This window comes from Megalobrama amblycephala, linkage group LG16 (assembly GCF_018812025.1).
Source record: "Megalobrama amblycephala isolate DHTTF-2021 linkage group LG16, ASM1881202v1, whole genome shotgun sequence".
Taxonomy (NCBI): Eukaryota; Metazoa; Chordata; class Actinopteri; order Cypriniformes; family Xenocyprididae; genus Megalobrama; species Megalobrama amblycephala.
Window position 1 is genome coordinate 32,624,852 of NC_063059.1, and position 23,593 is coordinate 32,648,444.

Here is a 23,593-nt window from a genome sequence, read left to right on the forward strand (position 1 = left end):
AAGACATGCTATTGATTACTTATATTATTAATCATATCTCAGTCTGTAAACAAAATGACAAAACAAACTGTAGGTAAATTATATAACACCCCCCCCCCCCCCCCCATACTTAGCAAAGCAGCAAAAGCATAACAATAGTGGTTATTGATACAAAATCTAGTCTATGTAGTCATCTATATAGAAGATCATATTGTATGTATGGAGAAGCTTTGAGATCAGAAGGGGGTAAGTGTTCATCACAGAGGAACTATTGAGATGCCGGCTTGATGAATGGTGTTTAGGTTAAACTGGGGAACAAATCAATGGAGGGCAATCGATGGGGGGTCAGCTTAGATGGACTTTGCATTACACACAAAGATGTAGCTCTTGAGTGCATGTACACTAGGGGATAGACTAGACAATGGCTATTGACAGCAAGGTTACCATATAGCAAAACAAGGTTCTGTAAACAAAAAAGATATTTCAGCAGTTGTTAGATATTAGCTACTGTATTTGTATGTTATTAGAGGCTTTTATCCTGTGATGTACATATACAGGTGTTTCTTCAACTATGTGTTTTGGGGGTTTTTTGGCCCTGAGTGCAGACTAAAAATACAGAGAAATAGATAGGAAAACAAATAGTTTGCCTAAAATGTACTCAACGACATGTTGCTCAAAAGCCGTGTGACTTTTTCAACCATGAAACTCAAGGGTGTGAGAGAGGGAGGTGATTGCAAGCTCCAAAAAGCACATAAAGTATCATAACAGTATATATCCTTCTTGTGCATTATACCATTTAATTTGATTGTTTTATGTTGAAAAATGCCGAAATTTAAATCACCAATCACTCAAAATTATTCCAGCCTGTGTTCGAATATGGTGTGTATACTCAAAACAGTTTGTTTACATAAGCACAACACTTTGAGGTAGCTCAACACCATATATGGAAAAGAAGGCGGAGCAGAAGTTCATTGGTTCTGGCATATTGTCATTTGCATCTTTTTTTTTTTTCAAGAGAGAGAGAGGGTTCAGCGAAAAATCAGCAAAATATTTACCCTCTTTTCTAATGTACAGTATTTAATGTGTTTTGTTATTGTATTACCATGGAAATAAAAAAAAAAAAAATCAAAAACCACGGTGGTATCGCCGGCGATACCTTCAGACCTCAGAGTGTTAAAATTAATTAAAGTAAAAAAAAAAGAAGGATATTTGAGAACTAAGGAAGTCTCCCTCTACATTACCTCTGCTTCCCCACTAGGGTGCTTGCCCCAAGTGTTAATCTAAGGTTACGTTCACACGACAACAATATAGTTAAACCAGAGAAGTTTTTCCTTTGAGTTTTCCACGTACAGACGACACCATTGTCAAAACTATCCCCATTCATACGAATCTGTGAAAATGACTAAAAACGCTGTATTCTGCTGGCAGGCCATTAAATGGCAATGAAAAACTAAAGACTGAACATGTAATGCGCATGTGCATGACGTCATCGTTTTCACAGATTTGCATTTTTGTTGTTTACACAGAGACCGTTTTCAAAAACTTGCACTTTTAAACCTGTTTTCAAAAGTTTGCATTTTCAGGCCACCAAAACGCCATAGTCGTGTAAATGAATGGCCAAAACGCATACAAAGTTTTCCGTTTTTAGTTGAAAACGGTGTCATGTAAATGGCCCCTAAGTGTGCCTCACACTAAATGAAAATTGATGCCAAAACATTTTGATCGCCCCCTGGTGGCTGGCTGCAGTATGCAGTATAAGTCATAAACCCAGCCTTTTCCATTTAATCGAATGGGACGCCAGCCAAACAAACATAACGTCTTTTTTTTTTTTCTTTCAAAGATGGTTTTTGTCATTTTAGGTAGCCTATTTCTTACCACGCAGACGTAGCCTATGTTTGTTTTTCCAGTAAGTTTGTTGTCAGTTAGTTATTTGATGCTAAAAATGGGGAGTAACATCATTGACAGCTACTCCACTCGAGCTCCAAATGACTTAATCAGCAATGAGTGTTTCTGGGATATTTTGGCCTCATTTTACAACAGCAGAAGGAAGTGGAGGTTTTTTACAGTCAAGTTACTCCAGTGCACTCAACAAAGTCAGTGAAACATTTCTTCTAAAATGAACTTTCTCAAAGAAAATGTATCTTTCAATCTTTCTATGCATATCTATGGGATTATACAGACACTTCCTCTACGATTAGCTATAAATCCTCAGTAGAACATCTCACAAGTGTTGTTCCTGTGCGAGAGCCAGTTGCTGAGCAACAGCCTTCCCCAGTATCTTGGAGATAAAAGACATATGTGATATAGACTGATAATTAAACCAATCACAAGGATCTGTTTTCTTAATGAAGTGTTTAATGTCAGCTGTTTTAATGAATTCTTGCATGTGACTTAGCAAAAGCATCAGGTTATTTTTACTTAGTCACATGCCACATGTTGTTTTCAACCACTGTATGGAAAAGGAACCTATTTATATTCTTAAAGGTGCCCTAGATTATGTTTTTAAAAGATGTAATATAAGTCTAAGGTGTCCCCTGAATGTGTCAGTGAAGTTTCAGCTCAAAATACCCCATAGATTTTTTTTTATTAATTTTTTTAACTGCCTATTTTGGGGCATCATTATAAACGCACCGATTTATGCTGTGGCCCCTTTAAATCCCGTGCTCTCCACCCTCAGAGCTCGCGCTTGCCTTAAATAGTGCCGTAACAAAGTTCACACAGCTAATATAACCCTCAAAATGGATCTTTACAAAGTGTTCGTCATGCATGCGGCATGCATGCGTCGGATTATGTGAGTATTGTATACTGTTATATTGTTTACATTGATTCTGAATGAGTTTGAGGCTATGCTGCGTGGCTAAAGCTAACATTACACACTGTTGGAGAGATTTATAAAGAATGAAGTTGTGTTTATGCATTATACAGACTGCAAGTGTTTAAAAATGAAAATAGCGACGGCTCTTGTCTCCGTGAATACAATAAGAAACGATGGTAACTTTAACCACATTTAACAGTACATTAGCAACATGCTAACGAAACATTTAGAAAGACAATTTACAAATATCACTAAAAATATCATGTTATCATGGATCATGTCAGTTATTATTGCTCCATCTGCCATTTTTCGCTGTTGTTCTTGCTTGCTTACCTAGTCTGTTGATTCGGCTATGCACATCCAGACGTTTTGCCCTTGTCTAATGCCTTTCATAATGATAATGTTGGAACTGTTGGCTGGCATATGCAAATATTGGGGCGTACATATTAATGATCCCGACTGTTACGTAACAGTCGGTGTTATGTTGAGATTCGCCTGTTCTTCGGAGGTCTTTTAAACTAATGAGATTTATATAAGAAGGAGGAAACAATGGAGTTTGAGACTCACTGTATGTCATTTCCATGTACTGAACTCTTGTTATTTAACTATGGCAAGATAAATTCAATTTTTCATTCGAGGGCACCTTTAAAGGACTCATATAATTGATTTGTGTTTATTTTTCTTTGACTTTTTGAATTTAAAGAGCTTGATGTAGTATAAAGACACTGTAACTCTCAGAACTCAATAGTTCCTCCAATGCGCAAAAAGATGCTTTTTTTTTTTTTAAATTACATTGTAAAAAAGTTATCTCTGGTGTAAGACAGATGAAGATATTAACATATGACCACCAGCATTTACGTGTCAGAAATATTCTGTGTTCATTAACTAGGCATCTAACAATTATAACATAAACTTGGCAACAGTCAAAGACAAGAACTATTCTAACTGGTACAGCAACTAACAGTAACGGTATAACTAACCAATGGATTTGGAAAAAGAGGCTGTAAATGAGTTTATTTTTAACCCGTTTTGGGGAACGTTACTTTTAAACAACATTGCGTTACTCCCTAAAAAAGTAACTAATTGCGTTACATAGTTATGTATTACTTTTATGATACTTGACATTGTTTAAATTTTCATTTTGTATAAACTATCCCATTCAATGTTCAATAAAGAGTTGTTTAATTTTCTCAGAGAGAAGTTGAAAGTTTTTTTTTTTTTTTTTTTTTTTTTTTTTTTTTTTATACATGTACAGGTGTAACATGTCCTAGCAATTATGCAGGAGAGTCTTGTTAATCTTAATTATGAATCATGAGTTAGATATTCTTATTGTCACATTCTTACTTTATCATCACACAGTTCATTAACCACTGAGAAGAGTCACACTGCATATAAATGTTATTCTGAATCTTCAGTCTTTGCAATTTGCATTTATGACAGCCGCTAGATGCTGCAGCTGGCTCACATTTGCAAACTGATATATAAATCCGATGAATACTGCAACTGTTGTATCTTGAACCATATAAATGGTCTGATTAGAAAATGCATATAAAAGTTAGCTTGTTCAGTTGAGTTCAAACATCTGGCAATTGCATGTGTTCAGTAACAAATAAGTGATTATACTCTTATTGTGAATAGGCTCATTGATCTAATGAATAATTCAATGCTTCAGTCACAACCCTGCTAGGAATTTTACTTTCCCAGAACATTCTCAAAACGTCCCCACTGGTGTTAAGGACATTGCTTAGTAATGTTCCCAGTACGTTCAGAGACGGTCACAATGTGGAGTTCTATTAAGGGTTGGGGTACGTTATTTGGCAGACCTTCAGGGAACATTCAGTACATTCTCTGAATGTCACCATTGTTGAGGTTCATATGCCGATTCATAACAAGCGTGTTGTGGAAACAAAGTCAAAACAGACAGAGAAAATCTAATTTTAAAATGTCAAGAATCAAGATAACAGTGACTTAAAGCTTTATTATTTTCTATAAAACACCCACGTGGAAGGTGACGTTCTCATGACCTTGCGCAACATTCCCTAAAATTTCTCTAAAGGTGATGAAAATCTTTACAGAACATTCAAGACTTTCCTAAAACGCCCTCTTTTGGTAATGAAAGTGCTGCAGTTCAAGGTTCCTTATATGACTTTAGGGTGACATTCCATTTTGGTTATTCTATGGTCACATAAGAATGTAACAAAGATGATATTTGGGACATTAATAGAACAGAAAAGAAAAGGAAAAAAAGAGAAAAGAAACGAATCCCCATCAGAGAGATCAGCATCTGATTAAGTTGGGCTCTTGACCCTTGACTTTGTATGTTAGTATTTATTTGCAACAATGCATATGTTGTTGTAAACACAGTGAAGTCAGTGCTTTACAGTGAGCAGGTATCAGCTGTTGTTATATGATTATATAGTCATTGTGAGCTTGCCTGGTTGCATCCAAAGCAACTGATCATATGTTTTGTCATTTATACATTTTGGTTTTGCATTACCAACCTGTGAATCTACAGCATAAGAAGAAAGTGTTGCAGCAAACAGATATAATCATTTTTAAACCATGTGCATAAAAATGTTGAACTACTGCATCACTTTGACACACACAGACATCAAGAATCAGCATATGAATCTCAAACAATGGTGATTAAAAAAAAAAAAAACGCTGCAATGCATGCTGGGTATCACCATAGGACAAAACTCCCATCATGCACTGCAGTATTAATAATTATTGACACCACTGTTGAGGATTGTATGCTAGTTATTAATTTTTAACACTGAAGTATTACAGTGGCATTTGTTTAATGGATTTTTTTTTTTTTTTTTTTTTTTTGCAATTGCCAAATCTCAGTCAGAAAACCAAAAAGATAGAGCCTTTTTTGTGATGTTCATTTGAAAGGAATTTTAAGCAGTAAATTCAAACAGATATGCTCATTCAGTCTTTTGATTCTGCAATGTACAAGTGTTTGTTGTGAAACACTCTTGCAATTGTTCAAGCACAAACTATTTTATAGACTTAAAAGGGTCAAGAGCCCAACTAAAAGAAACCCTGAACACCATGATGGTGGCATAATTTTTTGACCAATAAAACACCAACATCTAAACCACAGTTAATTCTCAATAAGAACTTATTTAGACATCTGACAGAAATAAAGTCAATCTAGTTAGTAATAAGTGAATCAGATCTTTATAGATTTATCGTCTTTTATCTTTAGTTGATTTCATCTAAGGCTGTGGCTGAAGTCAGTTGTAGTTCTTATGTTTCTCGTTTCTTCAGTGATTCTGCTTGTTAACAGCAGGTGTTCATCATTAATGTTCAATCATCACTTAAGCAGAGGTGGGAAGTCCAGGGGTCAGAGAGTAAAAGTCCTGCCATATTTTTATTTCACCCACTGAAGCATTAATGAAAAAAATAAGTGTTTAATTGAGTGATGATTGACCAATATTGAAGACACCTGATGATAACAAGCAGAATCACAGAAGGAGAAAATCACTATTTTTAAGTTACCATCATCGAGGTCAGGGTTTGTTTTAGTTGAGCTCTTGACCCTTGACTTTTTAATATTAGATTTTGTTTAGGCAGTTTTAACTGCATTAAAACCAACCAAACAAAGCAATGTTAAAAGATGATCAGGTCATTATTTGATCTGAATCACTTAAAGCCCAATCTTAGTTAGATTTACATTATTGATTGCAGCAGCACTGTGATTCTACAGTAGAAGATCAGCTTTATCAATACAAAGGTTTTTTTTTTTTTTTAAAGTTGTCCTTATCACAAAAAAAGACTTATTTTAGGCACACACAGACATCAAGAATCAGCGTATGAATCTCAACAACGGTGACAAAACATATTCTGATAAACAGATCAACTCTGAACATTAGAAAACAAGCTACTAAAAAGCCACAGAAAAACAGCAAAATTTAAATAGTAAGAATAAAGAAAATTACTAAGACAATTCAGCTCATAATTTATTCATGCAGCAATGCATGATGGGAGGCATGGATGAATTTTGATTGGTGACACCCAGAATGCACTGTAACATCCTTTATTACTCTCACCACTGTTGAAATTCACAGACTAATGAAACTTTTTTTTTAATCAGAACTTTAAAAAATATATATTTTTGTATTGTAAAAGTTGATCTTCTGCTGTAGAATCACAGTGCTGCTGTAATCAACAATGTAAATCTAAGATTGGGCTCTAAATGAGTTCAGTGATTCAGATCAAATAACGATTATGTGTAAACATAACCAACACCATCTAATCATCTTTTTAACTTTGTTTTAATGCAGTTAAAACTGCCCAAACAAAATCTAATATTAAAAAGTCAAGGGTCAAGAGCTCAACTAAAACAAACCCTGACCTCGATGATGGTAACTTAAAAATAGTGATTTTCTCCTTTGGTGATTCTGCTTGTTATCATCAGGTGTCTTCAATAATGGTCAATCATCACTCAATTAAACACTTATTTATCTCATTAATGCTTCAGTGGGTGGAATAAAAATATGGCAGGACTTTTACTCTCTGACCCCTGGACTTCCTACCTCTGTCTGCTGTAACATTTCTAGCATGAGGCATAAGGAACCTTGAACTGCACTTTCATTACCAAAAGAGGACATTCTAGGAACATCCCTAATGTTCTATAAAGGTTCGGAATTTTCGTCACCTATACAGAACTTTTAGGGAACATTGCGCAAGGTCCTGAGAACGTCGCCTTCTATGTGGAGAGAGATTCAGACTGCTGGTAGGTCTATAAGCATTATTTAAACCTGATAACAACAACATAAAAATTTCTGTATTGCAGCATAATGCTAATGTTTTATTCATGAATAATACATTTTACAATTCTAATGACATTTCTGACCCATGCAATGATTCTATTCTTCTCAAAAATCATGTCCCGTTTGCATTTCATCAAATGGCAAAGTGTTTTGTGAAAGCTACAGGTGCTGAATCGAAAAGAATGAATCAATCAATTTGATAAATGTCTTTGGTTATTGCCTCAGGTGATGTACCTATACCCGAAAACTTCATTTAACTCATTGATGTCTCTTTTCTCTTGAGGAAAATACCTTCAATCTAATAAAGCTAACATCAAATGGCACACTAGAGGGCAAAAGAGATCCTTTTTATGTTGACCTCCGTTCCTTAAAGGGATGATTCACCAAATAATAATAATGTCGTTCCAAACCTGTATGACTTTCTTTCTTCTGTGGAACACAAAATTAGACATTTACTTTAAACATTGTGAATAATGTCCTTGTCACTATTTTAAGGATTAGATGGACATGAATCTACTGAACTGATCAAAGGAAACCCAGTGTTGTCTTAACGCTGCTTTGCAGTGTTGATAAACTCTAATCTTTAGGCACAAGAACTATGCTAATTTTTGTTCCTGATGTATACAAGAGAGAAACATCTGCCGCAGTTTTTTATCATGTGTTCAGGCCACAGAGGATGTGGTAAATGAACGTTTCAGATGCTGATAACCACCACAGAAAGTGTCAGGAAACAGCACAGCGCTTCCCTGGAAGCAAAGAGCTTCTGAGTTGTAAGAGTTCCAGAGAGAGTCCATAGTAGATTCTTCTTGATCTTGTAATTTCTACCTTTCTTGTACAGTATATATATATATATTTATGTGTATAGCTTTGCAGTGTCTTTGTATGCTCAGTGATGTGGTATTTGGTCATAGTTCTTATCTTCACAGGTAAGCAGAAAGTCATTATTTATTTAAGCATATGAAGCATTTTATGTGCTTTTTAAATATAATATGTATTATTTTAGTATATGGAACCTATGGCTGTGTGATAACAAGTCCAGACCAGAAGGTTAATGATGGTACAGATGTGTATTTGTCGTGTAATTTCTTCCAATGTCCTGGACATCTGGATGTCATGTCTCTCAGTGTGGAGTGGGAATTTCAGGTAGGCTTATTTTAAAAAATACAGACCAGCGCAAATATACTTAACACATTTATGCAATGAATACTTTTTTATTTGTAACTTTAAAACCTAAACTCATGCTTTAGTACTTATTCTGTTTTCTTTTAAACAGAATATCTCTCAGACAGAAATAATCCTGTACTACATCAGCAATAAAACTGTATCAACATTTCCCGGTGTAATGTTTTGCGGAGATGTCAAAATGGGGAGTTTTGATATACACCTCCCATCCGTGACCCGTGAGAACAATGGAACTTACTTGTGTAGATTGCGTCTCAGTGGCAGGTTCTTCAAGAATTATACACACCTTATTGTCCAATCAGGTAACAGATCTTTGTTTGTTTGTTTGTTTGTTTTTCAGAATTGAATTATTGTTTGTTTGGCTCACTATTGTTCACTCATTGTGGAGCAATTATGTTCATGTAACAGAAAAAAAAAAAATTAAACAGGACAAAGCGAACATAGTTTCTTATTTCTCTAATATGCTGTTTACATGAACACATACTGTTAAAAAGTTTGGAGTGAGTATGATTTAAAAAAATAAACGTTTATTCAGCAAGGACATTAAATTGATCAAAAGTGGCAGTTAAGAAATGCATAAAGTTATAAAATAATTCTATTTTAATTTAAATAAATGCTGTTCTTTTGAACTTTCTGTTCATCAAAGAATCCTGACTAAAATTCAACATAATTTCCACAAAAATATTAAACAGCACAACTGTTTTCAACATATTAATACTAATAAGTTTTTTTTGGAATAATGACTGCTGAATATGTAGCTTTGCCATCACAGGAATAAATTATATTTTAAAATATGTGACCCGATCTGGCGAAATGAGTCGGAAGTCGCAACGTTCTATTTTAAGATATGGGCCGATAATGTGGAAAAACAATGAAAAAAATCGATTTTTTTTAAGCTAATTTCAAAGAACAGACTTTCAAAAATAATCTCCCAAAGTTTCGTAGTCCAGATAATTGAGTAAAGGTATTTAAATGGCTATTAAATTTGACATGGTTTTACTAAATTCGCTGGAAATGAACTTCTCAACTCCTGTCACTTATGAGCATTTCCCAGTATCCCCTGAAACGTCATTATCTCTGCTCTACAAATATGGTGTTACACGTTGTATAGAACCAATCAAAAAGCTTAGAAATGTAAACACAGTGACCTAAACGCTGATTTTTAACAATGGGAAGCCCCGTTTCGACTGACAGGCACGCGATCGGTCCAGCCATCCTCCTGTCAGACTAGCGCGCCTTATAAAATAAAACTCCCATTTGCGTGTCTCTCTTTAAAAGCCAATAAAAATTGAATCCATATAGGTAGCACAAAAATTCTTTTTGCATACAAAACCAAAGACTTTAAACTTTCATATCAAGCCTCCAACATGCTTCTGTTGCGTTGTTTTCACCCTCTAATGAGTCTGAGAAATATGCGTTTACAACAAAAATAGCACAGCAGCTAACTGAATACAAGTATGTATTTCACGTGCTCATAACTTCATGAAAAATGCACATATCATAAAAATCGCACATCAATATTTAAAGCAGATTATCAAGATTAAAATGAATCCAAAATCAATATAATATATTGCGTTGATCACAAGATATTACTCACGAAATGATTTAACATACTTGGCTAAAAACATGTCTCTCATCTCTCCGGGATGCAGTGTGTATCCAATGTTCCCGGACCCATCCATGTTCGTTTTCCAACGTGGAATAACACAAAATAGATATCATTTTAAAGCTTAGAATCTCATCTTTTTAACCATTTTGAAAAACTCCTAACGAGTGCTGAGAAGCACCTCTAACCCGGAGTTTACCGTCCGTTGGCGCCACCTGGCTACGGAAAAAATGAACAACAATTTTTCAAACTATTCTTTATAATATCACCACGAAATTTGAACCAGATGCAGCTATAGGAGAGCATCACCAAAAAAGGATTTTTTAGCGATCATATTGTGTTCCTGAGTTATTCCATGTCAAATAAAAAAAGAAAAATTATTTAAAAATTATATATATTTTTTGTCTTTTATCAGCTGTTTCTTGGCAAGAAAATGTCCAAATGTAATGTAATTTGTATTTTTTTTAAAATTTAAAATGTTTTGTATCAAATGATACCTACCTTTTGACTCTCCTTGCTAGAGTTTTGGAGTTATGAGTCTTTACTTTTGTGAGTGTCGCTCAGAGAAAAAAAAAAAAAAAAAAAAAAAGAACTCTAAAAAAGCCTTCAGGTCTTAAAGGGTTAATTCAAATAAATACTTTAAAATAATTTGAGCTTCAGCCTGGTTTAATAGCATATATATATATATATATATATATATATATATATATATATATATATATATATATATATATATATATATAAATAAAAAATGTCTTTGGTCAAATTAAGCTGTAAAATATAGTTTATCCCTTTAAATGCAATAGATTTTGAAAGATATCAACAAAAAAATGGGCAAAAAACTTTAAAAGCGATTTTCTCAGGTTTTCAATTGGAAAAAGAGGGCAGACGACCATAATTCAAATGGGTATATCTTTAAAACCATTCAAGGTATGACTTTGACTAGGATATCATTTTAAAGCTTATTGTCTCATCTTTCCATTGATACCAAAATCTCAATTTTGAAATTTGGGTCACTGTGACTCATTTTGCTGGATCAGGTCATATATTCAAATAGAAAATAGTTATTTGAAATTGTAATAATAATAAATGTTTTTTATTGCACTTTTTATCAAATAAATGCCTTTCTTTTTCAAAAACATTAAAAAATCTTACCAACTGCATACTTGTGTTCAATATGCCAGACCAAATGCAGCAAAATTAAAATGTAATTAAAATGTTATAAGTTTTAAATCTTTGTGATCTGTGATATAGCATATGGTTGTAAACACCTGTCATAACACCGATTCATAACATATGAACATATTTAAAAGTTTCTTTAAGTGGATTAGTTTGTATAAAAGCTCCGAACTCAGTTCTTCTCCTCTTTATTTTCTTCAGCACAGAGCAGGAGAAACAGTCCAGGTGTGATTCATCCACAGGCTCATCCTCTCTGGTGGCTGACCCTGGTGTCAGTGGCTGCGTTTGTGTTACTAATTGGTAGTGTGTTTTTTGGAAGGAGGGCTTGCAGATCAATCCAGAAAGGTGATGATTCAAAGTAAGTCGATGTCAGTCAACAGAGAGATATAGCAGTTTGTAGGACATTTTTCTGCTTGACTTCATGTTGTGCTTTATATTCTATAGGCAAAATATGGAAGAGGTTAAAACCAGAACTGCCTCTGAAGACATGGGAATCACATACAAGGTAACACACTATCTTTGTAACTTCTGTGTTTCTAATCTCATTTCCTCTCTTTGCTTTCTGCATTCAGTAAAGTAAATTAATAAACCAAATTTTCATAGATTCCATGCTTTTTGTATTCTGTTTAAATCAACACAACAGTGTTTGAGGTTGAATTTTCTTGGGTTATTGCATGGGTTTTGAAGATGATTTTAAAGGTGCCCTAGAATTAAAAATTGAATTTACCTTGGCATAGTTGAATAACAAGAGTTCAGTACATGGAAATGACATACAGTGAGTCTCAAACTCCATTGTTTCCTCCTTCTTATATAAATCTCATTTGTTTAAAAGACCTCCGAAGAACTGGCGAATCTCAACATAACACCGACTGTTACGTAACAGTCGGGATCATTAATATGTATGACCCCAATATTTGCATATGCCAGCTCATGTTCAAGGCATTAGACAAGGGCAGCCAGTATTAACGTCTGGATCTGTGCACAGCTGAATCATCAGACTAGGTAAGCAAGCAAGAACAATAGCGAAAAATGGCAGATGGAGCAAAAATAACTGACATGATCCATGATAACATGATATTTTTAGTGATATTTGTAAACTGTCTTTCTAAATGTTTCGTTAGCATGTTGCTAATGTACTGTTAAATGTGGTTAAAGTTACCATCGTTTATTACTGTATTCACGGAGACAAGAGCCGTCGCTATTTTCATTATTAAACACTTGCAGTCTGTATAATTCATAAACACAACTTCATTCTTTATAAATCTCTCCAACAGTGTAGCATTAGCCGTTAGCCACCGAGCATAGCCAAACTCATTCAGAATCAAATGTAAACATCCAAATAAATACAATACTCAGATAATCCGATGTATGCATGCAGCATGCATGACGAACACTTTGTAAAGATCCATTTTGAGGGTTATATTAGCTGTGTGAACTTTGTTTATGCAATGATAGAGTCGAGAGCTCAGGAGGGGGCGGAGAGTGCGAGCAATTAAAGGGGCCGCAGCCTGAATTGGCGCATTTCTAATTATGCCCCAAAATAGGCAGTTAAAAAAATTAATTAAAAAAAATCTGTGGGGTATTTTAAGCTGAAACTTCACAGACACATTCAGGGGACACCTTAGACTTATATTACATCTTGTAAAAAAACGTTTGATGGCACCTTTAAGCCACTGTCTCTTTAAAGAGGACATAGCATGAAAATCTGACTTCTTCCGTGTTTATAATCGTGCTATAATCGTGTCTCCGGTGCATCTACCAACCCAGATTAACATGACGGCACATGCTAGTCGATGAGTTGAATCAACTCCACAGCAACTACATAAATTTATCCACTAACCATTCAGAAACATCCAGTTGCATTCTAAAAGTTGTAACTTCTTCCCGAGTCTCTCCATCAGTGTCGACTCCAGTTTGAACAATGTAAGGCTGAACACCTTTACTGACAATCCTCATTTTGGCTGCGTGAGATTCTCCAGTTTTGTTGTTGTTGAGCAACCGAAGCGTGAGCTGTTAAAGCTCCGCCCTCTTCTGGAAAGCAGGCCAGGAGCAGCAGCTCATTTGCATTTAAAGGGACACACACAAAAACGCCATATTTTTGTTCACACCCAAATGGGGGCAAATTTGACAAGCTATAATAAATTATCTGTGGGGTATTTTTAGGGGAAACTTCACAGACACATTCTGGGGACATCAGAGACTTGTATTACATCTTGTGAAAAGGGGCATAATAGGTCCCCTTTAAATGGATAGTTCACTCTAAAATGAAAATTATAATAAATTACTCAGCCTGGTGTTGCTCTAATGCCATATGCCCTTCTTTCTTTTATGGACCACAAAAGGAGAATATTTAAATTGCGCTCGTCCATATAATGGCAGTGAATAAGGGCCCAGCATCAAGCTTTTTAAAAAGATGGAAAAGTATCAAGATTAACAAAACTACGACACAAAATACAATCCATGTACCTTCTGTTACGGTAGCTGGTGTAGAGATGAGGCAGATACGGATTTCCACAATAATATACGGTACTTTAATAAACCAAGGCAGGGAACACCAAACATACACATAACACAACAGAGAACGGACGAGGAGTGAAGGGAGTGAGTGCAATATATGGGAGTGCAGACAATAGAGTCCAGGTGCAGGTGATGAGTGCTGATGAGGAACTGACGAGGGAAGTGAGTGCAGGTGTGGAGAACAGGAGGAACATGGGAATTGAAGTCCAGGGAAACAAGGGTTCTGTGACATTACCCCCCCTCCGGTAGGCGCGTCCTCGCGCCGTAGATGAAACAACCGGGAGGGGGGCGGGCGCCCTGGAGACCTCAAGCTGGTGCAGGGGGAGGAGCAAACTGGAGTGGAGGTCTCCAGGGCAGGTTCAAAAGCCATGGCAGGTCAGGGGCTGAAGGCAGCCATGGCGGGTCAGGGGCTGAAGGCAGCCATGGCGGGTCAGGGGCTGAAGGCAGCCATGGCGGGTCAGGGGCTGAAGGCAGCCATGGCGGGTCAGGTGCAGCGGGCAGCCATGGCGGGTCAGGTGCAGCGGGCAGCCATGCAGCGGGCATACATGGCGGGTCAGGTGCAGCGGGCAGCCATGGCGGGTCAGGTGCAGCGGGCAGCCGTGGCGGGTCAGGAGCCGAAGCCTTCGAGGCGTTGAGCCCAGGCGTCGCTGAAGGACTGGCGGGTGATGGCGGAACCGAAGGCTCCGCCGACCGAAGCGCAGCCGGGGCTCCAGAAGGCCGCAGTAGAACAAGGATGACAGACAACAAAGTGAACACCGGGGGAGTGAGGAGGCCAACTGGAACTGAGGGACGGAGGGACGGAGCGGAGACGGAGGAGTGCAGTCCAGAGGGGAAGGCAGGCAGACGAGGGACCAAGGTGTGAGCGGAGGCAGGATGGAGACTGGTGAGACTAGTGGCCTGATGGACAACGGTGGAGCAGAGGGAGGTTGGAGCCGGGGTGACGGTAATCGCCCAGAGGTCCGAGGTGGAGATCTGGGCGAGGGGGCTAGAGGTGAAGGTTCAGTGTATACATAAATGGGAGGAGGCGGGAGAGGGAGGCAGGGAGGGAAAACAGTCTTTACAAAGTTCATAATGAAGGGCTCGGCGGCGGAGACTGGCGCTGCTTGCTCGGCGGCGAAGACTGGCGCTGCTTGCTCGGCGGCGGAGACTGGCGCTGCTTGCTCGGCGGCGGAGACTGGCGCTGCTTGCTCGGCGGCGGAGACTGGCGCTGCTTGCTCGGCGGCGGAGACTGGCGCTGCTTGCCCGGCGGCGGAGACTGGCGCGGCTTGCTCGGCGGCGGAGACTGGCGCAGCTTGCTCGGCGGCGGCTGGAGCGGCTTGCTCGGCGGAGACTGGAGCGGCTTGCTCGGCGGAGACTGGAGCGGCTTGCTCGGCGGAGACTGGAGCGGCTTGCTCGGCGGAGACTGGAGCGGCTTGCTCGGCGGAGACTGGAGCGGCTTGCTCGGCGGAGACTGGAGCGGCTTGCTCGGCGGAGACTGGAGCGGCTTGCTCGGCGGAGACTGGAGCGGCTTGCTCGGCGGAGACTGGAGCGGCTTGCTCGGCGGAGACTGGAGCGGCTTGCTCGGCGGAGACTGGAGCGGCTTGCTCGGCGGAGACTGGAGCGGCTTGCTCGGCGGAGACTGGAGAGCTTGGCTCGGCGGAGACTGGAGAACTTGGCTCGGCGGAGACTGGAGAACTTGGCTCGGCGGAGACTGGAGAACTTGGCTCGGCGGAGACTGGAGAACTTGGCTCGGCGGAGACTGGAGAACTTGGCTCTGTCCAAAAGTCTATAAGCCAGGCCACCTCACTTGGTGGCTCGCACAGGGTTGGAGCTGCAGGCTCGGAAAGGGCTGGAGCGGGCTCGTTCATCCCCTCAAATACAATTAAAATCCCCACAGGCACTGGAGCTGGCTCTGTGGGGACTGGAGCGGGCTCTGGAGAGACTGGAGCGGGCTCTGGAGAGACTGGAGCGGGCTCTGGAGAGACTGGAGCGGGCTCTGGAGAGACTGGAGCGGGCTCTGGAGAGACTGGAGCGGGCTGTTTCCTCCTCCTCCGCTTTCGGGACCCAGTGGAGGAGTGTGGGTTCCGTGTGGGGCAGGTAGGGAGTTCGCTGGAGGGGTATGCGGAGGAAGACGGAGGTTGACTGACTGGCCCGGCCAGCCGTGTTTCTGGATGGACTGGAGACATACACTTATCCTGAACCTCATCCACGAAGAATTTGGAGCCATTTAACCACAAAATAAATTGATTGTTTCGCTTAAGGAGAAACGATAATCAGGTTCATCAAAACGGATAGTGTTGTCGTCCAGTCCATCCAGAAACAGGGAGATTAAACATGCTTCAGGCCAGTCAGACAAGAAAGCAAGCTCAACGAACTCCTCCACATACCTTTCCAGCGAACGACCCACCTGAAGAAGCCCGATGAGCCGATCGCCAGTTGCCAGATGGGAGAGAGGCCTTGGAGGAGCAGGAGCCAGGGAGCTGGTGGAAGTCTCCATTTTTTTTTTTTTTTTTTTTTGTGGAAAATCCAAACTGTATTGGTCCGTTCTTCTGTTACGGTAGCTGGTGTAGAGATGAGGCAGATACGGATTTCCACAATAATATACGGTACTTTAATAAACCAAGGCAGGGAACACCAAACATACACATAACACAACAGAGAACGGACGAGGAGTGAAGGGAGTGAGTGCAATATATGGGAGTGCAGACAATAGAGTCCAGGTGCAGGTGATGAGTGCTGATGAGGAACTGACGAGGGAAGTGAGTGCAGGTGTGGAGAACAGGAGGAACATGGGAATTGAAGTCCAGGGAAACAAGGGTTCTGTGACACCTTCTTCTTTGAGGTGAATATATCCATTGTGTTCTTCATAAGAATCTATCATGTTCACATTTGTCAACTCTCATTCGGACTGTCATCAGACAAACAGAGTTCCAGTCTGGAGATATTTAACTCAGTGAAGAAAGTACACGGATACTTTTTTGGGATCTCTAGGTGTTGTGTTTCGTGTCATGCTTTTGTTAATATTGATTTCACACTTGTGTGCTTTTTCTGGGTGAGACGGTGTAAACTGCAGCACTAGCAGAGTTGGAATATACAACACATGTTGCATGGGATCATTCTGAGATACTTTTGCATCTTTTTAAAAAACCTTAATGCTGGTCACTATTCACTGCCATTATATGGACGAGTGTGAGCAGGGGACTTTTTTTTTTTTTTCCTCCTTTTGTGGTCCATAATAGGCAGTTAAAAAAATTAATTAAAAAAAATCTGTGGGGTATTTTGAGCTGAAACTTCACAGACACATTCAGGGGACACCTTAGACTTATATTACATCTTGTAAAAAAAATTTTGATGGCACCTTTAAGCCACTGTCTCTTTAAAGGGGACATAGCATGAAAATCGGACTTCTTCCGTGTTTGAGTGCTATAATCGTGTCTCCTGTGCATCTACCAACCCAGATTAACCGAGACGGTGTAAACTGCAGCGCTAGCAGAGTTGGAATATACAACACATGTTGCATGGGATCATTCTGAGATACTTTTGCGTCTTTTTAAAAAAGCTTAATGCTGGTCACTATTCACTGCCATTATATGGACGAGTGCGAGCGGGGGACTTTTTTTTTTCTCCTTTTGTGGTCCATAAAAGTAAGAAGCGCATTAGACATTAGAACATCACCGGGGTGAGTAAATGACTTTATTTTCATTTTAGGGTGAACTATCCTTTTAAGGTAAGTCAGTTAATTTGGTGGGCATCTTTGAAATGCATCTGTCATGAAAGTGCAGTCAAATAGCATTAAAGGGCTAGTTCACCCAAAAATGAAAATTATGTAATTTATTACTCACCCTCATTTTGTTCTACACCGGTAAGACCTTTGTTCATCTTCGGAACACAAATTAAGATATTTTTGATGAAATCTGATTGCTCAATGTGACCTCTTTTGCCAGCAAGATAATTTACACTTTCAGATGCCCAGAAAGCTACTAAAAACTTATTTAAAACAGTTAATGTAAGTACAGTGGTTCAACATTAATGTTATGAAGCGACGAGAATACTTTTTGTGCGCCAAAAAAACTAAATAACAACTTTTCAACAATATCTAGTGATGGGCGATTTCAAAACACTGCTTCATGAAGCGTTACAAATCTTTTGTTTCGAATCGGTGGTTCGGAGCGCCAAAGTCACGTGATTTCAGTAAACAAGGCTTCGTTACTTCATAAGTGTTTCGAAATTTCAATAGTTCACGTGACTTTGGCAGTTTGATATGTGATCCAAACCACTGATTCGAAACAAAAGATTCGTAAAGCTTCGAAGCTTCATGAAGCAGTGTTTTGAAATCGGCCATCACTAGATATTGTTGAAAATTCATTATTTAGTTATTTTGGTGCACAAAAAGTATTCTTGTCGCTTCATAACATTAAGGTTGAAACATTCTAGTCACATGAACTGTTTTAAATATGTTTTCAGTACCTTTCTGGGCATTGAAAGTGTTAATTGTCTTGCTGGCAATGGAGGCCTCACTGAGCCATCGGATTTTATCAGAAATATGTGTATTCTGAAGACGAACAAAGGTCTTACAGGTGTAGAATGACATGATAACTTGATAACAGGATGCAGCAAAACTGCCGGAGCTTCTAACGGCAGCTGCAGTGACACAATGACTTATTCCGCCATATTGCACATTACACTTTCTCCAGTTCATAAGTAATATGAATGCACCGCCTTTGTATATCTAAAATCTTTGTTTAATCTTTGTTTAATCTTTGTTGGTTTTGTGCCTCAGGTGGGATTCAGCTCTATGCCTGTTCTGGCAGATGTGAGCAGTCCTCCCAACAGTCCAGACAACATCTATATTACCATGGTAAGCAAGAAATGAAATCAAGATAGTAAATAAATGAAATCATATGTGAATATATGAGTTAAAAAATTACTTGTTATACTGTTTATACATTATTACAATATTACTATACTGTAAACACTAAGATATTTTTTAAACAACTTGTTATGCCTATTTTACATGTGGTAGATACTTTATGTCTCGTTAACAAATCTTGTCAAACATGAAAAATCTAATTATGAATGCTAAGTTAGAGTGTATATATAAGTATATATTTAAAAAAAAAAAAAAAAAACTATACTTTAATAGTATTAATGAAATAAAAGGCCACTTAAATTTACTTAAACTTTCATGAGTTTTACACACTTAAGTACGCTTTTAAAAAAGTGCACTTTGTAATGTTAAATTAAGTTTTATTTAAAAGTAAATTTTAAATCAATATGTTTTAATAACTATTTTTAATAACTAAGTACACTTATTTTAAAGGGTTAGTTCACCCAAAAATGAAAATTATGTCATTAATGACTCACCCTCATGTCGTTCCAAACCCGTAAGACCTCCGTTCATCTTCGGAACGCAGTTTAAGATATTTTAGATTTAGTCCAAGAGCTTTCTGTCCCTCCATTGAAAATGTATGTACGGTATACTGTCCATGTCCAGAAAGGTAATAAAAACATCATCAAAGTAGTCCATGTGACATCAGTGGGTTAGTTAGAAGTTTTTGAAGCATCAAAAATACATTTTGGTCCAAAAATAACAAAAACTACGACTTTATTCAGCATTGTCTTCTCTTCCGGGTCTGTTGTATATCCAGAGGTGGAAAGTCCAGGGGTCAGAAAGTAAAAGTCCTGCCATATTTTTATTCCACCCACTGAAGCATTAATGAGATAAATAAGTGATTAATTGAGTGATGATACACCTGATGATACACCTGATGATAACAAGCAGAATCACCAAAGGAGAAAATCACAATTTTTAAGTTACCATCGTCGAGGTCAGGGTTTGTTTTAGTTGAGCTCTTGACCCTTGACTTTTTAATATAAGATTTTGTTTGGATAGTTTTAGCTGCATTAAAACCAACCAAACAAGTAAAGTTAAAAGATGATCAGGTGGTGTTGGTGATGTTTTAACGTAATCATTATTTGATCTGAATTGCTGAATTCATTTAGAGCCCAATCTCTAAGTTAGATTTACATTATTGATTACAGCAGCACTGTGATTCTACAGCACAAGATCCAGTTTTTCACAACAATCCAAAGGTTTTATCAAAAGTTGTTCTAAAGCAAAAATGGCCCTCACTTAGACACAAGAATCAGTCTGTGAATCTCAACAGTAGTGACTGTGAAAAAGAATGTTGCAATGCATTCTGGTAGCCACCAATCAAAATTCATCCACGGCTCCCATCATGCATTGCTGCATGAATAAATTATGAGCTGAATTGTCTTAGTAATTTTCTTTATTCTCACTATTTTATTTTTTTTCTGTTTTTATGTGACTTTTTAGTAGCTTGTTTTCTAATGTTCAGTTGATCTGTTGATCAGAATATGTTGCTTGTCACCGTCGTTGAGATTCACAGGCTGATTCTTGATGTCTATGTGTGCCTAAAAGAATGACTTTTTTCTTTTGATCAGAACAACTTTTGATAAAACCTTTGGATTGTTGTGAAAAACTGGATCTTGTGCTGTAGAATCACAGTGCTGCTGTAATCAATAATGTAAATCTAACTCAGAGATTGGGCTCTAAATGAATTCAGTGATTCAGATCAAATAATGATTATGTTAAAACATCACCAACACCACCTGATCATCTTTTAACTTTGCTTGTTTGGTTGGTTTTAATGCAGCTAAAACTATCCAAACAAAATCTTATATTAAAATATCAAGGGTCAAGAGCTCAACTAAAACAAACCCTGACCTTGACGATGGTAACTTAAAAATTGTGATTTTCTCCTTTGGTGATTCTGCTTGTTATCATCAGGTGTCTTCAATAATGATCAATCATCACTCAATTAAACACTTATTTATCTCATTAATGCTTCAGTGGGTGGAATAAAAATATGGCAGGACTTTTACTTTCTGACCCCTGGACTTTCCACCTCTGCTAACCCACTGATGTCACATGGACTACTTTGATGATGTTTTTATTACCTTTCTGGACATGGACAGTATACCGTACATACATTTTCAATGGAGGGACAGAAAGCTCTTGGACTAAATCTAAAATATCTTAAACTGTGTTCCGAAGATGAACGGAGGTCTTATGGGTGTGGAACGACATGAGGGTGAGTCATTAATGACATAATTTTCATTTTTGGGTGAACTAACCCTTTAATGTGCTGACTTACACACTGCCAGAGGGCCGTTGTTGTTGTTGTTTTTCATCATTACAAATATATTTAAATACATGACATGTTTCAATAGAAATTACTATTAAAGTATATTTTAGTTAAGCTTAAAGTGTTAGTTCACCCAAAAATGAAAATTCTGACATTAATCACCCTCATATCATTCCAAACCCATAAGCCCTTTTTCATCTTCGGAACACAAATGAAGATCTTTTTGATCAAATTTGAGAGCTTTCTGTCCCTCCATAGGCAGCTATGCAACTGATACTTTGACAATTAAAAAAGTTCATAAAGAGATTGTAAAACTAATCCATATGAATCGAGTGGTTTTGTGCAAATTTTCTGAAGAGACACAATCGCTTAATGACTTTATATGATGAATTTGGCTTTTATTCACATTTTATCATTCATCAACTCACACATCAGTTGTGGTAAATTGAAGCTCAAGCATTTTTGCTTGACATGCGAGAACCAATGAGGTTCATTCTCGTGTGTTATGCAGCACATTTGAGTTTCCGCAAGAGGTTTGTTCTCGAGTATCAAGCGGTTGAGCTTCTGTTTATGTTCACTGATGTTTATATGAATAAAAGCCTAATTGAAATAGTTCATTATATAAAGTGATCAAGTCTCTTCACGAAATATGGACTAAACCACTCAATTCATATGGATTAGATTTACGATCTCTTTGTGAACTTTTTGAAGTGTCAAAGTGTCAGTTGTGTAGCTGTCTAAGGAGGGACAGGAAGCTCTCAAATTTCATCAAAAAGATCTTCATTTGTTTTCTGAAGATGAACAAAAGACTTACAGGTTTGAAACTACATGAGGATGAGTAATTAATGAATTAATTTTCATTGTTAGGTAAACCATCTCTTTAAATGCTTGTCAGTACATTGTACACTTTAACCAAGGACAATGGAATTATGAAATTACATATAAAGATAAGTCCTAAAACTCTCTTTAAATATTTATTAAAATATTAATGCACAATCAAATAAAACATTTTAATAGAAAAAGTATATATTTAATTTTCATTTGATTTATTTAATCTTGCAAAATAATAACAGCAGATTTAATACACCATCAAATGTTATGTTGACACTAATTATACACATATGAATTAATTTCTTAATGACTTGCATATTCATTACTGTAAATGAAATAATGTGTAAATGTAAATGCATACATCCCTTCATATGTAATTTGGATATTACAAACAATTTACTACAGAGAGAATGTATTCACCGGATGTAATATGGTTTTTGTTTGTGTGTATTCTCAATTGCTGGAAGCAGCACAGTTTCCCATTCACACCAGACGCTCCTGTCACAGCGGGACACAACAGACGTCTTCCCTCTGATTGGCAGCCGGAGAATGAAGAACCTGTATATGCCCAATGCCACTAAGATACATGAAGTTAGATCATGCCGCTTGGTGCAAAACGCATAAAAGATGAGTCACAAACAGAATAATTAATTTTAATTCATTTAAATGGATGAGCGTAAAAGTAATTTGTATTGTCACATAGTAAAATGTGCTTGAGGCGTTAGTCCCCGTCATTCTATTTTAGGTAAAGGTACACTATGTTGTGTTTAAAAAAACTGCATGCATTTTTTGGGAGAACATTGTTTTCGTTGTGCTTTGGCTCTGCATCTAAAATATAAATATAAAATATGCATGTCAATAATTGGTTTATTTTGTAATACTGCCCAGCTGACTGTACATTATCCCTCATAATAAATCTGTATTCATCTGTCTGAAATATGCGTGCGATTCATTCAATGCCATTTTCATTATTTAGCTTTCCTTTTGTCCTCATGCACCTCTTCCATCATCTGCAGGTGTCAACAGTGTGCAATATAGTTGCACTTCATTGTCTGAGCTTCAGTCACTTGACTTTTCCTCTTTATATTCTCAATGACTTCTCATCAGCATGAAATTGCCACTTCTTATAACAGACCCACTGTCTCTGTCTCTGAAGAGGCAGCCAAACAAAATTTACCAAGTAGAGTCTGTAGCCAATAAGTATTGCAGACTCAAATATTCATGCTCACTCTGTCCTTTGAGAGTTGAGGAACCACAGACCAGGAGTGTTATTAACACAATGAAACTAGTGGCTAAAACCATTATCGGCATCAAGGCACTCCTTTGGTTTTTTGCTGCCTTAGTGGATGCCTATGTAGAAAATAAATCTTGAATAAGCAGCAGCATCATTGTATTTTTTTCAGCACCATTCTCACCCCACATGTGTATTTCCACCTCCAGCTCATATTCTGTGCACTTTGATCTACATTAGTGAGGAGATGAGGAGAGGTGGTTCTACTGCAAGCTAGTGCGTCATTTTTTGGTTTGGCGTCAACGGCCGCGTGGATTTTCTTCG

At 37.8% G+C, this 23,593-nt stretch overlaps 1 protein-coding gene across 1 annotated transcript; it reads left to right on the forward strand.

The window, feature by feature from the left end:
• Positions 1–7,563: 7,563 nt before the first annotated feature.
• LOC125248819 lies at positions 7,564–23,166 on the forward strand. The gene is made up of 7 exons (XM_048160948.1): positions 7,564–8,501; positions 8,579–8,718; positions 8,849–9,059; positions 11,744–11,900; positions 11,987–12,047; positions 18,819–18,896; positions 22,509–23,166. Exons 1-7 carry the CDS (start codon positions 8,468–8,470, stop codon positions 22,617–22,619), a joined length of 792 nt encoding a protein of 263 aa, XP_048016905.1. The 5' UTR covers positions 7,564–8,467; the 3' UTR covers positions 22,620–23,166.
• The last annotated feature ends 427 nt before the right edge of the window (positions 23,167–23,593 follow it).